At 54.2% G+C, this 18,431-nt stretch overlaps 1 protein-coding gene across 2 annotated transcripts in view; it reads left to right on the forward strand.

Annotated features, from left to right (window-relative positions):
- The first annotated feature begins 3,204 nt into the window (after positions 1-3,204).
- BTBD16 (BTB domain containing 16) overlaps positions 3,205-18,431 on the forward strand; it is a 40,927-nt gene continuing 25,700 nt past the window's right edge. Inside the window, exons 1-6 of one of the 2 annotated variants that reach the window (XM_044236695.1) lie at positions 3,205-3,222; positions 4,734-4,885; positions 8,520-8,593; positions 10,707-10,850; positions 14,333-14,422; positions 15,418-15,532. In XM_044236695.1, coding sequence (XP_044092630.1) covers positions 3,205-3,222; positions 4,734-4,885; positions 8,520-8,593; positions 10,707-10,850; positions 14,333-14,422; positions 15,418-15,532 — 593 coding nt within the window. The remainder of the gene's footprint in view (positions 3,223-4,733; positions 4,886-8,519; positions 8,594-10,706; positions 10,851-14,332; positions 14,423-15,417; positions 15,533-18,431) is intronic. The other variant, XM_044236696.1, reaches the window with a different exon arrangement.

Consider the following 18,431-nt stretch of genomic DNA (forward strand, 5'->3'; position numbering starts at 1 on the left):
GAATGGAATGCGTGTTAGAAATAAATCAGCATGCCCAAATGTTACTTCATCAATAAGATAAATTTAAAGCAATTGCAAGTGAATAATGTCCCAGGGGCTAGAACAGTGCACAGGTGGTTCTCATCCTCTGCTGAGCTCTCATTTTATCCCCAACCCCACCACAAACTTGACCCTCAAGCTCTGTTTAAAGGTGTGGATGGGACTAGCCCTAGGCCAGTACACTTTGTCATCACCCCACCCCTCCCCCAGTCCTGGTTGTACCAACCTGGGAGCCTGGGGATAATGGGATGAGCAGGGACAGAGCTGAGGAATTGTTCCGTGTGAGCTCTGTTGTACAGATGAGCAAGTGAAGCCCAGAGCCAGAGAGAAGGCTGCCCCTAGCTCACATGGCTAGTCAGTGGCCAGGGTCGTAGCCAATCCAGGGCTCCTCAATTGGCACTGAGACTACCCCACTCCTGGCCATACGGGACGCAGTTCAAGGGCAGGACCCACTCTCTGCTTCTTGGTGGAAGCCCCTGCCGGTCTTCAGGCTCGTGCACTGCCTCAGCCAGAGGCTTCGACTCCAGGCTCCCCATCCCACCCCATCCCCCGCAGCCTAGACCCTGGTGCACAGATGCCCCCTCTTTCCTGGGGAGCCAGGCAGTCCAGATTTGGGGACTTATAGGAGCCTCCCGCTGCATACACACAGTGTCCTGGGCTCTGAGTCTTTTAAAATGAGGGTCCTTAGAGCCAGCACTCAGGTTCTGAGGGTAAGACCTTCCAACCCACCAGGATCCCAAGCCTCTGGGTCAACTTTCCACTCAGGGAGGTGAAGGTCATGTCCAAGGTCACACATAGCTAGTCAGTGCCAGAACCAGGGTCGGAATTAGGGGTTCTTGACTCTGTACTTCACTCTCTCCCCATATGGGTGACTGGATGAAGTGGGCTGAAATGGGCTCTCATAAGCTAGGAAGCAGCTCGTCCCTGGAATGTTCAAGAAGATGGATATCCCACCAGAATCCCCCTGTAACTGGCATGGGAGATTTTGGTACAAGGTGGTTCTAGCTGAGAGCTGTGCTCAGTGGAGTTTGGTGTCTGAAGTTCTTTGCTCTTGGGATGTCTGGCTTGTCTGGGCCCATATATTCTGGGGCATATATTCTGGAACACTGGGTACCACTTGGAAAAAGCCTTTAGGGAAACCTGCTGGGAGTCATTTCCATTTGTTTGTGTTAGTTGGCTTTGCCTTTGCCTAATAGCTCAGCTCCCCGGAGCTCTATGGGGGATGTATGTGCAGAGGGCTTTGGGGATGAGCTGAAGGCCTGGAATCCCTGAGGTCAGACTCTATAGGGAGAGATAGACACAGCCAAGGCCAAGGTCCTGCTTAGGAATGGGGAGCATGGCACCCTGGGATGCTTCCATCGAGTGGCCACTAGAGGGCGCGCAAGGCCCAGCTCTCAGCGGTGCCCCAGCAGGGGTGCCTGGAGGGTGTTCCTGGGCTTGCCTGCGATGGACAACATGGTCCATGACAAGGTGTTTCAAACTCTTTCCCTGAAACCTTCCATGGGGGCCTACATTCCAGGGACAGGTAGCTGAGAAAAGTTCGGAGTGGAGGGAAGAGAGCAGCAAGGGAGTGTGGGTGTCAGGAAAGGTAGAAGCACAGATCAGAGGGTGAGGAGGGAGGGACATTTAGAGAAGCCTCCTGTCTTTGGAGGGTGTTATGGCTTCTGGGACTCAGTTGCAAGTAGGCAAAGCACTTACCTTCCTGTTTCCCTTCATAGTTTATACGACTCGGGAAAGGCTGCAGATGAGGAGCCTGGGGGAAGCCAGTCCCGGGTCACACGAGCTGCACTGATTCCTGGTGGTTCTTGCTGTGGCTGGGATTTCAGGGAGCCCGGGACTGGAGGTCTGAGACTTTGATGGACCAAGATTTCCAGGCATCGTGGATGTGTCTCCACCTCTCCACCTCCGGGTTAGTCTGGGGCCTGGGCTTTACAGATCAGGTCACTGAGCCCCTGGGAATTTCCACCGTGGCCCCCGGCATGAAAACTCTTGACTTTTAGGCAGATCTTTGTTCCTGGAAAGAGCAGACTAAAAATCATCTCTCCACAAAATAAATCATGAGGCATAGTTTTAATAATGTAAAACTCTCTAATTCTTATTTAGGTATTTTTGTCCAAACATTTCTGAATGCCCGAGCCAGAAATAGAGCACCCCAGAATGCCCAACCTGGCAGGGATCTGAGAACCTTCCGGAACAATCCTCTCACGTGACAGAGGAGGCCTGCGGACTTGGGGCTGGACACTGCCTGAGGCCCTTTGAGTGGATCCTCCAGGTTACCTCAGGTGCTGGGAGGAAACATGGCACTGTTGGGGCCAGAGGGCAGGTGCGGCCTGCGAGATGCCACCCTGCCCGCAGCCCCCAACCCTGCTGAGACAGGAAGGAACAGGAAGTGCTCAGAACCTTTCCTGCGGTTGCCATGGTGCCCACAATCGGGAAACCAAGGGCAAGCTCTCCTGCCAAGGCACCTTGGCCTCTAAGAAGAACAGGGCGAGCCCCCGCATGTCATGAGCGCTCCCAGGATTCAGAGTGAGAAGGCAAGTGGCCCGCAGCGATCCTGTCACTCTGAGACCAAGGCCACGGAACTGCCTCTGTTCGACCCGCTTCTCTTGTGAACAACCCCCGCGTCCTGCCCAGGGCTGCGAGGAGGCTTTGGATCCGTGAGTACGGCCGGCGCTGTTCATCCCTGTTAGAGACGGAGGCCATCCCGGGGCATCCCCAGGGCCCTGCGCTGCCTGGACTAGGCAAGGAGGGGCTGCGGGGGCTCCAGGCTGGGGGCAGGGGAGCCTGGAAGCCGAGGGACCGTCGCGAGTAGCAGATGATCTGAGCAACCCACTTAGAGACCTCGGTTCCCACCCCCGGCAAAGGGGCGAAGCGTGGTGGCTCATCTCCCATTTGGCTTTTCCCGAGCCACATTTCCGGCGCAAGAGCAGAGAACGGTCAGTCTCCCGGTGGGCTTTAAAAAGTCAGAGAGACTCTCGATTTGACAAATAACCCACCCTGGAAGTTTACTCCTGTTATTTGTTTTGTGGCAAAATACAGGCTCTTCAGGCCAATCCCCTGTTTGAAGAGCCCCCTCTGGAGAGATTTTGAAAATGTCATCCTTACCGCTTTTGTCTTCCAGGTGTTTCTTCCGCCCTCCCCTGGGTGTCGTCACCACGACCGTTCATGAAAATGCTGCATCCGGTGAGTGGCGTGGGCTCCTGGCGAGCGGCGGAAGCACCTGCTTACAGCTCTGTCGCCGCGTTTACTCGAGGGGACGGGTTGTGCACAACTCCTGCCTCCCAGCTCTAGTGGCTGACCCTCCTGTCAGAGCCCAACACCCACAGGACTGCACCAGATTCACACTCCACACTGTTCGATCGCCCGCCATCTTCCAGACACTGAAATCTAGTTCCCAGACTTCCTCTTGTCATTTTGACATCATCACTGCTGCCAGGGCCATCCTCAGATGAGGACCGAAAGCCTCAAAATGTTAAATGACTTGCCCAAGGCCATACAACCCTTCAGTGGCAATAATAAGATTTGACCTTTAATTCTCCATTCCCTGGCCCCTGGTCTCCCTATCACCCTGCCAGGGACTGGCCTGGCTTAGGGACAACCACACCTATATCCCCGGGTCCCTCATGGTACACCTTCCCCGGCTAGCTTTCCTCGAGCCACCAAGTCTGAGGTTCCCAGCCACGCTGAACCTTCTACTGTTCCCTTAAGGAGGCTGCTGAGCCCGAGGACCTCAAGGAAACATCTAAGTCAAAGTCCCTGCCCAGTGGCCCAGCTGTCCACTCCTGGGTCTAGACCCCAAAGAACTGAAAACGAGAGCTCAAACAAGAACTTGTACACAAACGTTCCCCGCAGGATTTCTCACAATCACCAAGAGGTAGGAAGGACACAGTTGTCCATGAGATGATGGATGGACAGACAAAATGTGTTCTCTCCACACCCTGGAATATTATTCAGCCCTAACAGGGAAAGAAGTTCTGATACCTGCTCCCACAGGGACGAACACGGAAAACATGATGCCAAGGGAAAGGAGCCAAGGCTAAAAGCCCACATGTCTGATTCCATTTATATAAATGTCCAGCAGAGCAAATGCATAGAAGCGGGAAGCAGACGGCGGGTTGCCAGGAGCTGGGGGAAGGCGTTAGGAGTGAGGGCCTGATGGGTATAAGGTTTCCTTTTGGGGGAACGAAAATGCCCCCAACTGGATGGTGGTGATCGCTGTGCAACTTTGTAAATGTACCAAATGCCACTCAGTGGTATGCGATGAAATGGTGAATGTTACGTTTTGTGTCTTTTACAACAAGAAGAGAGAAAAACAGTCCCCACCTAGTTTGGTGTCTCTCCGAATCCCCATTGAGGATAAACACGTAAGGAAGAGTCTCTTGAAATGTCATCCTGTCCCCCGCACCCCGTGGGCTCCTGAGCACCGCCCGCAAAGACACAATCTTGCCTCCTGACCTGTTGTCTCTGGAACCTTCTGTTCTAGATCCTAATTACTACGTTCCTTGAACCCCTCTGTGTACCGAGTACAATACTGGCCTTGAGAGGATGGTTCCTGAGAAACTGTCTCTGGCCATGTTTGAAAATCAGCCAGTGTTCTCAAATGTGTCTTGATTTTCTTTCTGATGTACACGTTGGAAAACCTGGCCTTTGGGAGAGGTTCAAAAAAGACTTTCTGCCTTCCTTTGCCTCCCAAGCAGCACAGAGCTCGGCTGCAACGCCGGATGGTTGGCTCCACCAATCGGTGGCGTTTTCCCAGAGAGGCTTTCTCCGGGGACCTGCTGGGACTTTCCCAGATGTGCAAGGCTTTGAACGTGGACTTTGAAGAAGTTTTGAAGAACCCAGACAGGTAGGGCGATCAAAGGCCATGGCGGCCGGGACGGCCCTGGCAGGGGCGGGGACCGGGACCAGACAAGCATTTCTGGGAAGGGCCCGGTGGTCGGGCCGCTCTCCCTGGGCAGATGGGCTCATCTGGGCTGCTGTTGGTACCAGCCTTCAGGGTCACCACTTCCCCTGAGGATGTCTGAGAGGTCTGTGACACCCCGTGTGTGAGGAGCTGGCTCCTCCCTCCTTCCCAAGGCATTCTAACCGCTGGCTTAGCATTCCTCCTCCCTGTGACAAGTGCTTTCTGGTCTCTACTGGGACATGGAGCCAGACCCCACTGCCAAAGGAAGAAGTCACTTCCCTGGTGCTTTGAACTTTACTTGGTGCCGTTTCACCCCTGGGCTGCTGGTACCCGGCTCATGAGCATACGGCCTGTGCCCCAGAAAGCACCAGGCATAGAGGAACTCCTCCCTCCCCGTTGGCTGAGCTGGTAGCCCCAGGCCAGCCCTGCTCCAATCTCCCAATCTCCACCCCGCTCCCCGGCGACTCCCCTCCACACACTTGGGTAAATTAAATCCATCTGTGGTTGGCGCCTTAATTCTCGCATGACCCCGGATGAGAAAAGGTGAGTGCCGGGAGTTACCATTTAGAACGTTAGCCTTAAACTATCTTGAATTTGTTTTCTACTGTATATTTATTTTATTTTTTGTCTGGTTAGGGCCTTGAAGAAGTCTTAGGGTTAAAATGCATGGTGTTCCTCAGTGGCAGGAGTGTAAGCAAACTGATCCGGAAAGCTGATGAGTGTGGCTGGGCAGTAGGAGCAGACGTCTCCGGGACTCGGTCTGTGCGATCGCTGAGCTAAGCTGGGGGTTGGGGGTGGCCTGAGAGGCGAGGCATAGAAGCCAGAGGATGGTGGCAGTCGTGCTGGGTATGAGGACTATTAAAAGTAACATGTCAGACAGGGTTAGAGTTCCTTCTCCTCCATTTACTAACTGTAACCTTTAGCCAGTGGAGTAACCTCTCTGAGCCTCAGTTTCCTCGCCTGTGAAATGGTGATAAGAGCCTCTTTCTGGAAGCGTTATCTTGAGGATTAAATCAGCCGGTATCTTGCAAATGCTTAGCACCGTGTCTAGTGAACAGTAGATGATGTGTAAATGGAGATTTTATTCGCCTGAGCAAGTTTTAGTTAATGGTCCTGGTGATTTCATTTTGGGGTGTGCCGGCCCTGTGCTCTTGCCAGCCAACAGCCCCATTTTTCATTCTGCCTTTTACCACCTTCCTCCAAAGCCAGGCACCTGGCCTACACACACAGGTGGCACAGTGCGCCTCTCTCCTTGGTGACGCTAGGAAGCCGTGGGTTCAGAGGCCGGCTATGGCAAGGACGTCCTCTGGGAAGGTTGATCACTCATGGGTCTGGTGGTCAGCAGACCCAGGCCCTTTTCATCTTCCTCCTGAAATGGTCAACTCCCGGGGCGTGCTCTCATGCTGATAATGGCAGAGGACAAAGGCAAGCCCAGGGGCGCAAGTGCTTTCCAAACTTCGAGCCACATCACATCTGCTAAGATCAAGGCAAGCCACATGGCCAAACTCAAAGTCAAGGGCAGAACATCAAATTGGACTTGCCAGTATTAAGCCAAAAGCCCTTTGGACAGTTTGCTGCAGGAAGTCCTTCCATCCATGAGACACATAGAGAATTTCTTCCTCCCCCTCTTGTTTCTTCATCATGGGTCATGACTGGGGAGACCGAGTCCCCAACCTACTAGCATGCTCCCAGTTTTCCCACATGCTACTTTATCCCAGGCTGTCTAGTCCCAAAGAACGAAGAGGACAGCTCACAGATGCCATTTAGTCCATTAACTTTTCCAATGGTCCTAAAATAAACCTAGCCCTTGGAATCTGCAGAGCCCGCGTGGTAGATGGTATATCTTGGCGAGGACCCATGACACCAGGGGAAGGCAATGAGGTCACTTCTGTTGTCTGGCTCAGCCGACGACACTGATGTTTGTGAGGGTAGTTGAGCTCATGGGCATTGCCCATAGTTTCCAAAGTCCATTGCTCCATTTTGAGATCACAGTCTGAACCCCTGACCTTGGCCAACTCTTACTAGACGTGTGACCCAAGCCACCAGAAGGATTGAGGCTAGCTTGGGTCAGGTCCACTACTCCTGTTGGATAAATACCTCAAGCTCTCACTGCCTTTCTGGGGCTGAGTCACTAGTAGCTACCCTCTCCACTTGGAAAGGGCAGATTGTGGTCAGTGTTATTCTGGACATGGTTTCCCCCACCCAGACCCCCTCTATGTACCCTGGCCACGAGGGTTCTTGGAACCCTTGGAAAACAGCATGGTAAAAGTGACACGGACCAGATGTGGTCATCCAGTGTCCTTTGGCCAGCTGGCTTTCTTGGGATGGACTGTCTTCAAGATGGGACTATGTGACTCAAACTGTGTTTCATGTCCTTGCTCAACGGGATGAAGTCAGTGTTCATGAGAAGGTATCTTACCTTTGTCATCATTCAATCATTGAATAGATACTTATTGAGCACTTGTATAGTGCCCATGCTGGGGTTCCTGCAACGAATAAATGCCAGATTTGTCTTTGTGGAATGCAAAGCCTTGAGTGGAGGACACATGAGCAAACAGGTGACTGCAAGACACAATAGAAGGAGCTCCGATGGGGGGAGTTCCAGGCGGTCAGTGGAAGGACCACGTGCTTGGTGTCCCCAGAGAAAGCCACAGCTGAGCTCATCTATGAGGGTGAGAGCAGGAGCTCATCAAGTGACGAGGCCAGGAGGACAGCACTCAGGGCAGCGGGTGCTGTGGGTCCAAGAGAATGAAAGTGAGAGATGGTGGCTTCAGTCTGTTGAGAAGGGCTGGCGCAGGGATCGTAGAGGGTCGAGCCATGCTGAGGAGTGTGGGCTTCCCCCAAGAGCCCCGGGAAGACACGGAAGGATTCTCAGCACGAGAGAGGCGAGAGCAGATGTGTGTTGCACAAGGTTCTCAAGTTGCGGCATCAACTGTGTATCTGAGGGGAGCTTCCTGGAGACCGGAGACTGGCCACGATTTCAGGGAGATAATAATGGCTTGGATGCAGCTCATAGCAGGAAGGGGGCAGGGACATCTGCTATTTGTCAGATCTAGGCGAGTGATCTGATGTGACAACAGTCAGCCTGCTGGTCTGGGCAACTGGAGGCTGGTGGTACCATTTACTGGAGAAAGAGCAGGGTTGGTTTGGCATAAAATCTGAGTTTAGTTTCCGGACACTTCGAGACTGTGGCATGCATGTCCCCTAAACAGAAGTGTCAGTGAGTCACTTCCCAGAAGTGCCCAGAACCCTCTCTTGCTTTCTCTAGCAGGTGTTTATGGAATACTTACTCTATGCTAGACATTGTTTTAGACAATGCCTTTCAGGCAACTGGATATGGATATAATTCCGACTACCTTCTCGGGAAAGCCTATCGGCAAACTGAAAACGGGAATGGGTGCTCGAGCCAGCTACAAAGCTTACAGATAATCAAGCCAGCAGACAAATGGTGACCTAAGTCTAGACCTAAGCTAGATGAACGGATGCCATAGGGACACTTCCACTGGAATGATGCGTGTGGCAGTTGGCGAAGAAGGTCAGTGTTAACTCCTGAATCTTGTTTGTATTTTCCCTTGAGGTTATGCATTTCACAAATCCAGAAAATTTTCTCGGGGAACTTGAAGAACAAGACCATCCCAAGTGGGGAGGCAGGTGAGTGCTTGTCACCAGTGGATTTGATCAAATGCCAGTGCACTCAGGGCCAGCTGTGGTTTCGAGAGAGGGACACCAGACGGTAGGCCAGGTCACTGGTCTGTAAGTCCCAGTTTCTGTCCACTGTACACCGTGTAACTACAAACAGGCGCTGTAAATATTTGTCAGACACACCATGGGATGATGAATGGAACCAGGCTTGGCAAACACATTTTCATATGCTAATGGCCACAGGGAAGACAAACATGCTGATGTAAATAAACAGCATTTGGAATGAAGACTAAACAGAAGCCCCATCAAGCACGGGCAGCTCTTCTCTGTCCCTTTTCGCTCTAACCAGTCATGAGCTGGACATCACCTCTGCACTTGTCCAAGAGGACTTTCTTGATTGAGGTTGAGGAACCAGGCTAGGTCTGTTCTGCTGGGCAAAGGCTCACTGACCCTCACCAGGCCTGGACAGTTCTGCTCCGTAAAGGAGGTTTTGTTGTTGTTATTGTTGTTGTTTTTTAAGATTTGTTTATTTATTCTAGAGAGGGAGAGTAAAGGGGTAGAAGGAGAGAATCCTCAAACTCCCTGCTGAGGGCAGAGGCTGTGGGACTCGATCTTTTGACCCTGAGATCATGCCCTGAGCCAAAATCAAGAGTCAGCCACTCAACTGACTGAGCCACCCAGGCGCCCCTTAAAGGAGTTTTTTTTTTAAGATAAGCTGCCTGAGGTCAGAACCAGCCTTCATCCCCAGGGGAGGCTAATAGATTTCCTTGCCTATGGGTTCTGGTTGACGGAGGCCCTGAGTAGTCTAAGAACATCTCCCGGCTTAGGGAAAAGACTTCTGGGATTGGGAGTGACGTCTCCCATGCATGTGCCCCTGTAAAGGCAGCTGTGGGTGTCCGGGGAGGAGACACGCTTTCTCCATGCTGCTCCTGCCTAAAATCACCCTAACGGGTGGGATACTTTCTAGCCCAGCATGACCAGAGGTGACCCGAGATTTGAGATGCGAGCCCACATTCTGAACCCAGCCTGAAACAGTATCATAGGGCTGGTGAATCAGTGTTAATGACAGGAGATGCCTGAGCTCACTCAGGCAAAGTAATGGCAAGGCCATTAACAAGTCGATGGGGCTTTCAAGGTCTTATCCAACACTGAGGTTAAGGGTTTGGGGGATGGGCGAGCACAACCCTCTTCCCCCAGCTCTGCGCTGACAGGAGTTCAGCCTGCAGAGGTCTCCTGCCCACGGCCCCTCCCGCCTCACCTGACCTATCCTTGTATCCTCCATCTGGCCTCCTGTCAAAGGCTCTCTCTTTAATCACCTGTGCTATCCAAGGACGAGATAAAGCCCTGTGCATAAAGCCCCTTCCAGTTTGCAAAAAGCTTCCTTTACTCTGTAATCCTGTTTCACACCTGTGAGCTGGGTTTTCTGGGGCTCCCCATTCCCTCGAGGAAAGTGAGGCTCACAAGGTCTCTGCCTCCTGGGGATGGGCCTTGGAGCTGCACTTGGCTGTCACTTTTCAGGTGGCTGATAACTAAGCACCAGTGGCCAGTAGCTTCAACAAGGGACTGGGTAGCGAGATCCCTTCCCAGGGGAGATTTGGCGATGCCTAGAGACATTCGGGATTGTCACGACTTAGTGGGGAGGGTGTTCCTGGCATCCTGTGGGTAGAGGCCAGGGCTAAGTAACCTACAAGGCACAGACCAGCCCCATGACAGAGAAGTACGCGGCCCCAAATACAGAGAGTGCCAAGGGTGAGAAACACTGTAACGGGAGGGCATGGTGAGGTCCCCGTATCCCGTATCCCAGCCAGTGTCCCTTCCCCGTGAAGCCGTTCCAGTTCCCCAGCTGGAGGGCAGCCCATGTGTCTCCGAAGTCCTACAGCTATGCGTCAGCTGCTCTTGGATACTTTTCTCCATCTATGTTACCTTGTGAGGCCGCTCACTGTATCCGCTGGGGGTCAGTGAGTGACCTGAGGCCCACGCGGTCTTCATTGCTTTGTTCCTGGAGCAGCCCAGCGAAGCCACCTGCCCATCTGCTCTGTGACGAGATGGTGGGTGGGAGTGGACCGGTCTCTGGGAAGGGGCGCCATGAAACCACTTACTCATCACCGCGTTCTCTCCGTAGACGTGATTCTCACCTGTCTGGGCTCCAAATGGGAACTCCACCAGCCCCAGCTTTTCCAGTCTGAGACCTTGGCCAAGCTCTTCCTGATGGCACTGGCCCAGGGCACCACAAGCCCCACAAAGGAACTGGAGAGGCTTCTGCGAGGTATTTTCTTACGGGTGCCCTCCATAGGGCTCCAAATGCCATCTGGTTTGAGGGTCCCCAGCTTGGCATATGGTCATCTCTCTGGGGACTAAGGTCACTCTGGCAGATATGAGCAAAGCCCATGGTGTGACCTCATCACAGATTTAACCTTGGTCTGCAGCTATAACATGGGAATAATCGTTCTCACTATGCTGCGTTGAAGCCTGGAGACGGTAGAGCTGAGAGGTTCTAGAACAATGCCTGGCTCATATTAGGTGCTCAGGAGATGTCATTTATTTTTCTCATAACAACCCAATCCTGCCCAGCCAGTGGAAATGGAGACTCTACCTACTTCTTCGAGAGGAGCAAACAGTTGTGTTGAGTCTTCTGAATGGCCCTCTGGAAGGAGGGCATAGTTCTGACCTCTGGCCCAGGATGCTGGTTAGAGGTTTCATGTGAATGTCGAGGTTATGTTTCTTTTGGTTTGATTTCTCTTTTCTTAACTTCGCGTTATTACGTAAAGTATTTGGGCCACTTCTTTCTTTCCTTTTCTCCTTGTTCAACTCTAGTAACCCCCAGGCTCCCCTCTTTGTCCATAAGTTCTTCTCCGGACACACAGCCTTCTTTGGGTAACAGATGGGCATCATTTCAGGATGGCTCTAAACAGGTACTATGGAAAGTTCAAGGTTTCCAAAGCCAACCAGCAGACCAGTCAGGATAAGGCTACATTTCCAGGATGTGGCAGCAAAGCTCTGTTATTCCAGAGCCAGACAGGCTGGCCCAGCCCCCCAGCTGCTGCCCCACCCTGAGCCTGGAGAGAGGGCCCGGCTGCCAGCCGGAATCAGCCCGCCGGCCACAAGGCCTCTGACTCAGCCCTTCCCCGCCGAGCTGGGAGCTGAGAGCAGGCTGTGGCTTTCCCCCAGCACTGGGACGACCTTCACACTCACTCAACAATCTCCTTTGCTCTTTCCAAGTGTTTGTCCCAGTGTCTTTGAGAGTGGGACCCAGCTCCTCCCGGCGTGCCCCCTGTGCCCAGGTCGGAACACTCCTCAGGCCCCCAAGGAAAGGCCATGGAGATCCAGACATGCATGCATTGAAAAGCAAGAGAATTTGGAAAGAGAAGATGGACTTACTGTTAATGATTTGGTTTTTGTCATTCTAGAAGGGTCTCACTGAAAAGGCTGGGCCCTGCTAACACAGCCCGTCGGCTCCAAGTCCCCTGCGGGAGGCTGGGCCTGCCTGGGGGGGCAACTGCGTCGGTGCAGAGATGAGGACCCCCGCTGCCCACACGCGGGAACGTTCAGGGTCTGCGTCTGGTCCTGGGAACTGTGTGCCCGTGCTGTTCCGGGGACACGGCCACCCGGCTTTGTGCTCCTCTGAAAGCAGGACGTGCCTCACAATGACAGTTTAGATGGTCTCGCAGCTACTGCCTTGTGCGCTGCCGTCTTGGAACAGTGGGCGCCGTGCAGAGGCAGCCCCGCGCCAGCGTCCCTGCCCTGGCCACACACGGCTGTCCCATCTGGTCGTGTTCCTGCCACCGAGAGTCCGGGTTGAGCTGCGCTTCAGCGAGACCCCTTTATTCTTTTTATTATTATTATTATTATTTTATTTATTTGACAGACGGAGATCACAAGTAGGCACAAAGGCAGGCAGAGAGAGAGAGGAGGAAGCAGGCTCCCCGCCAAGCAGAGAGCCCGATGTGGGGCTCGATCCCAGGACCCTGGGATCATGACCTGAGCTGAAGGCAGAGGCTTAACCCACTGAGCCACCCAGGCAACCCCCAGGACCCCTTTATTCTCTAGGAGGAAGCCCCAAAAGGAAATGGTACTCTTTTACTAAAAAGGAACCACTTGGTTTCAGAGTACTTCCGAAACACATGACTGGATTATTACTTTCCTGTTCGATTTTGAGGTTTTTGGTAAAAACAGGCTGTGCTGAAATTCTGACTTCCACTGACTCTGACCTAGCAGATATTTTTCCTTTCTTCCCTCAGCAAATGTTGAGCGCTGAACTTAGCCTGGGCGTTGTGCTAGGAACTCGGTGTCGGGGGCTGGGGGGTGGACAAGGCAACCCCAAACAAGGACAAAGTGTGATGGGAGCATGATGGGAGCTGCCACCAGACGGCCTCGGCTGTGCCCCAGGGTGGGTGAGCGACAGAGTGCCGCGTGCGGGCGGGAGGTGGTCCTGAAATCCTGCAGGACCAGGAGTCAGAGCGGAGAACAGGGCCTGACGTTCAGCAGATGCTCAGTAAATATTTGCTGAATGGGAGCGTGGGCGGAGCCAGGTGCCCTGAGCTCGGTGCGGGGAGACGGTGAGGGGAGGCTCACCAGCCCTGCTCTCCCCACCGAATGGATGTTTGTTCTCCCCCTTTGCTCTGTGGTCTCTGTGGTTCGCCGTGTGACATCCTTTCTTGGATCCTGCTTCGTGCCTTTTTTCATTACCCAGAACCTTGAGCTCGGGAGGCTTGGGGTTCTGATAGAGTTTCATTCCGGTAATTCGGGTGACGTTTACTGAGGACCAGTGTGTGCAAGACGGTGTCGGGGCCTGGGGAGGGAGTGGCGAGGAAGCCATCCAGTGTGCCCGCCCAACAGAGACACGACGTGGCAGCAGGGGGTGGTAACGGTGGGTCTGGGAGGAAAAGGAAAGCCGCTTAGGGGGAAGGTAGTGTTGGGTGCTACCTTCCGTATGGAGTCAGGTGGGTCTCTGATGGGGGGGATGGAGCCCTGTGGCTCTTCTATGGAACAACAAGAAGGCAGTTTTGGGGTCCAGTGAGCCAGAGGCTAATGGTCTTGGGTCCGTTAGAGGCCTTTGGCTTTGCGCCAAAGGCTTGGGATGTCCCTGGAGACGTGAGAGCCGTGGGTGTTGTAACTCACATTTTAGAATAAGTGTGAGTGGTCGGGGGAGGTGGGTGGTGAACCAGGGAGCCCCTTCCCTGCCTCCTGGGAGCCCTTAATGACGGGAGTCCTTGGACGTCTGTGGGGCAAAGTTCTGACAGCTACTAGGCGGTTGGTCTGTCCCAGGCGCACCGTTTAGCAGGTGGTCTCTGTCTTCCCATCTCCTGCCAGGTCTGGGCTGAGGGCTGGGGACGCAGAGGGAACAAGGCCCGGCTCTTGCCCTCCAACTGCTCATGGCCTGAAGAGAGAGAGGGAAGAGAGGGGAGAGAGAGCGGGAGAGGGGCAGGGGCCAGTAAAAAATATCTCATGCACTGACAGCATCCGTTTCCCAGCCCTGGCCGCCGCGGTGGCTCAGTAAGATGAGCAGAGAAGGCGGCCGACGGGGCACGAGAGCTCCGAACTGGCTTTGCCACTCCTTGGGAATCTTCAGCTGTTTCTGAATAATCATTTCAAAAAAGCATCCCCTAAACAAGCAAGCAGAAACAACACGTGGTGTGGGGAATGCCAAGGTCAAGGTTGTACAGAGGGCCAGGGGACCTCACGCTGTATCCTACACAATTCAGCACAACTGTCGGGTCCCGACGTCCCCCTTTCTGTTTCCTTTACCAGCCCACTCGCGTGGGAATGTCAAGGAAAGACCCCCCATAAAGAAGATGGTCATTTCCTTGAAGATCAATGACCCCCTGGTCACTAAAGTTGGTAAGTTACACCTGTCTTCTTGTGCTGAAATGCCAGGGAGGCTGCAGCCCTGCTAGATTCAGAAACAATAGAACAAACAAGTGGCACATGGTGTTCAGTCCTTGTTGAAGATAGCTGCGCGGAGCAGAGAAGGTGCTAGAGAGAGGTGCTCATCCCTGGCGGAGAGGCGTGGAGGATGCCGAGGAGGAAGAGAGCAACAGGCGTTGGGGTCAGAGGGACCCAATGACAGGGAAGCCCTGGGCCCGCCCTTCCCGGGCAGCTGTGGACACGCCCCTCCCTCGCTGGGCTCACCCTCTCCCACCCCAGCCTGCCACCTGGGAGAAGAGACAGAGGGTTGTCTTAAAGCAGCTGCGTGCTGTCACGGTGTGCAGACCCACAGGTCAGGACACCAGCCCCGGAAAGCCCTGGCCAGGCCGGTTGTCCTCGGAGACCACGGGGCTGGGCTGCCGTGCTGAATGGGACCAGGCAGACGGACTTAGAATAAGCCCCATCTCTCTGCTCCCGGGTCACAGGAGCTCCGTTCTCTGACATGACATCAGCCTGGCTCTTGCCAGGAGTCCTTAGCCTTTTTGAATGCTCTGAGGATAGTCTGCTGTAAGCTAAGCGTCCTCTCCAGAGAACAAAGTGCACGCACACGCACACGCACACAGCGTTTGTACATTTGGGGGCAGGCACCTCCGTCACCTCCCTGCATATCACACAGGGCCCAGGGGCGCGGAGGACCCCTGAGGCACAGGCGCCAGGATGGGATTAGGGCATCGTTCTTTCAGCAGGAGCCGGCTTTTTTTGGCTTCATCCTCAACTCCTTTGGGGAGGGTGGGAGCCCGGGCTGGATCTGCACTCAGGGCCGAGCAGGTACATTGCCTCTAAGGGCATCTCTGCCCGGCCAGCCCCAGGACACTTGAATGTCCAGCGGGGAGGGCACCCCCAGGTAAGGGACGCAGGGTACAGAGCCCCAAGATGACGGCTTTCTCTCTCGGCTGCTGCTCCGCCAGCCTTCGCCACGGCCCTGAAGAACCTCTACCTGAGCGAGGTGGAGATCAACACGAACGACGTGCTAGGTGTGCTGGCTTCTGCGCACATTCTCCAGCTCAGCAGCCTGTTTCAGAGGTAAGAAGCCGGGCAAGGCGCAGGGCCCGGGCCAGCCCTGGGCGAGGTAGAGGGGGGCCTCCTGGCCCATTCATAGACCGTTTCTCTCCGTGGGCGAGGACAGCTGGGTTTCTCTGCACCGAGCACAGCTGTGAGTCTGCAGAAGAACCGAGGCCCTAACTCGCAGGTGCTGCGCTCACGGCTGAGCCTCCGCCCCAGCAGCAAGCTCCTTCCAGCCTCCCCCGGGCCGCCCACCCTGCTTGCTTGTCAGTTCAGCGTGCTCGCTGGTCGCTGACCAGCCTCTCCCTGAGCGCACACACCTCCGTGGGCGGACTGAGACCATGGCCAGAGCCAAAATCAAGAGACGCTCAACTGACCGAGCCACTCAGGCTCCCGGTTTTCATTAGACTTTTTTCTGCAGAGCCGACAGCAAACCTAGGGTGTAAGCAGCCAGGACTGTGCTCAGCCCTGTGGTAAGGTGTTCCTTGCTCTTCGTGTGCCTCAGTGGTCTCAGCTGTGAAACGGGGCTCATTACATTTGCCCTATTTCCAGGACTTTGTCGGGGATGAGGGGCTGTGCTCTGAGCGGGAGCACCGGGTAGTCAGTCACTGCCCTCAGCTCCTGGCCAGGGTGACCTCGTTCATCCTCCCTGCAGTCCTGGGAGGTGGTACGTGACCATGTCCACTTCACAGACAAGGAAACGGAGCCCTCGTGAGGTGAGTGACTTGCTCAAGGCCGCAGGAGAGCAGCCAGAGCTTGCAGGAGGTCGAGGGGCCGCAGAACCTGGACCCCAACACTGTCTGTTTCTGCTTTGCTCAGGCGGGGTGGTGACATCACCACTTGCCACGGAATGAAGCCTTCCTGCTCCCCTCCCTTCAGGGGCACTTAGTGAGGCCGGGTTTGCTGGGGGCCGGTGACCCGTCATTTTGATCCAACAACCTTCAGTCACTCATCTGCTCCTTTATGAACGATGCCTCAGGTGTCTTCCGGACACCGGGAACAGTGAGGACCAGAGGGTCAGAGTCCCCGCTCTCTAGAGCTTCCTGCCCCACAGGTCTCCAGGGCACGGGAAATGAGCAAAGTGGAATGAAGGATGGGGATCCCAAACGGAACATTTGTGTTACGTATGATTAATTTCAAGTAAACAGGTCCCTGTGATTAACCAGAACAGTCCTTAGAGCTCCCCTTTTCTGTATCCTGTAATACTGCTCCATTCCAGTAACATTTATGAAAGGTTAAGTGAACCCAATGGAAAATCGTTGACGGGATTCACTTTTTCTAGAATATTTTGTCCCTTCCCTCGGGCTTTTGCTGGGATGTGTGCCTACTGCACTCACATCCTGAGCATCGAGCTGGTACCGTCGAACTCTCGGATTTCATAGCATCTGAGGCGATTCCACACAGAGAAGGATTCAGGGCAGCGATGGTCCGTCTGGCTTGTTCCACTCTCTGCCTCAGGATCTTTATCTGAGGAAATGAAAGAATGCAAGAACTTCCTGTGAGGAAGGACATCAGCTGCCCTGGAGAGGGCAGGGCAGGATCTCTCCAGACTTGTGCTGGTTTCAAGTTAATTTCTGTAGACTCCAAACAGCCGGATTCTACCCCAAAGACAGTTTTGAGCCAGTATCTCATTCTTGGGGCATCCGAAATGACTCCAGCCAGACACGTGATCCGGAGTCTCAAGAAGTCTTATTGGGGAGGCAGACGCCATGTGAGCTGAGGGCTGCAGGCTCTCAGAGGCCTGGATGTGACAGCCAAGGGGACCAGAGTCTGGAGGAGACACTCTAGCATGTCATCTTGGCCCGATCTGCAGGGTGGGTGGCTGTGGGAGGTGGGAGACCAGAGGTGTAGGCAGAGCTGGGTCGTGTGGGCTCTGGGGCTAACTCCACTGGAGCAAGGTCTGGCTTTTGCTGGGATTTCCCATGCCCCGTTCAAGGCCTGCACCACCCGTTTACAGCCCCACATCGCCATAATGAGAACAATATCACGGCTTCCTGATTCCTGGTGCTCTGATATCTCTGACCTGAAAGCTGGAAGGTCTGCCTCCTCTTGGAGCAGGGTCTGCAGCCTCTGTCTCTCAGCCCCAGCTGCCCTACCTTGGGCCCAAATTCTTAGCCGCAGCTCACTCTCGGAGCCCTGGTGTTGGCAATCTGGGGCTGAGCTAAGAATGACAGGTGCTTCATTTTCCTTCCTCCACTCCACGACTTGCTTTAAAGGTCAGAGTAGCAAGGGCTTTGGAGATAACAAGCCCTCATTACCCGAATGAGCAAACCTCGGCCTGCCTGGGGCAGAGGGGTCTTGCTCAAGATTATTCAGATAATTGTGGTGGGTGTCACAGGTCGGATCCAGGTGGGCCTGGCACGCCACTGGGCTGGCTCTCACCTGCCTTTGAGAGGCTGATGGTACAGTTGGCCAGGATGTGGCAGCACATGCCTCAGTGTGTGTATGTATGTGTGTGTGTGTGTGTGTGTGTGTGTGTGTGTGTGTAGCGTATAGTGGAACAGAAATGCCCTGGGTTAGTCTGATAGCGTCACAAATCCAGGTGCTGGATGAGACCTCGAAGACCATCTTAGTTGAGCTCCTGGCCAAGTGCAAAATCACCCCAGTGGCTGCTTAGGTCTGGATCCCACACCACCGAGGTCGCCTGTGTTCGGGGGGTGCAGTGTGTGCCTGGAGGTTCCAGCTGGTACTGTTCCTTGGTTTTGTGCATCGCACACCTGCAATGGCACAGCTGTGATCCTGCTTGCTGTGTGTGTAGACATATGTGCTTGCTTTAGGCTTGCTTTGTGTCCCCCAATCTGGGGAAGCCTGACCATTCCAGTCCAGCCTGGCCAATGAGTATGACAATGAGAATAGGGGCACACGTGAACGTGTCAGCCTCCTGGAGCACCAATTTCTGTACCCCAACTCCAAACCCCGC

The sequence above is a fragment of the Neovison vison genome, chromosome 2, assembly GCF_020171115.1.
Source record: "Neovison vison isolate M4711 chromosome 2, ASM_NN_V1, whole genome shotgun sequence".
Classification (NCBI taxonomy): Eukaryota; Metazoa; Chordata; class Mammalia; order Carnivora; family Mustelidae; genus Neogale; species Neogale vison.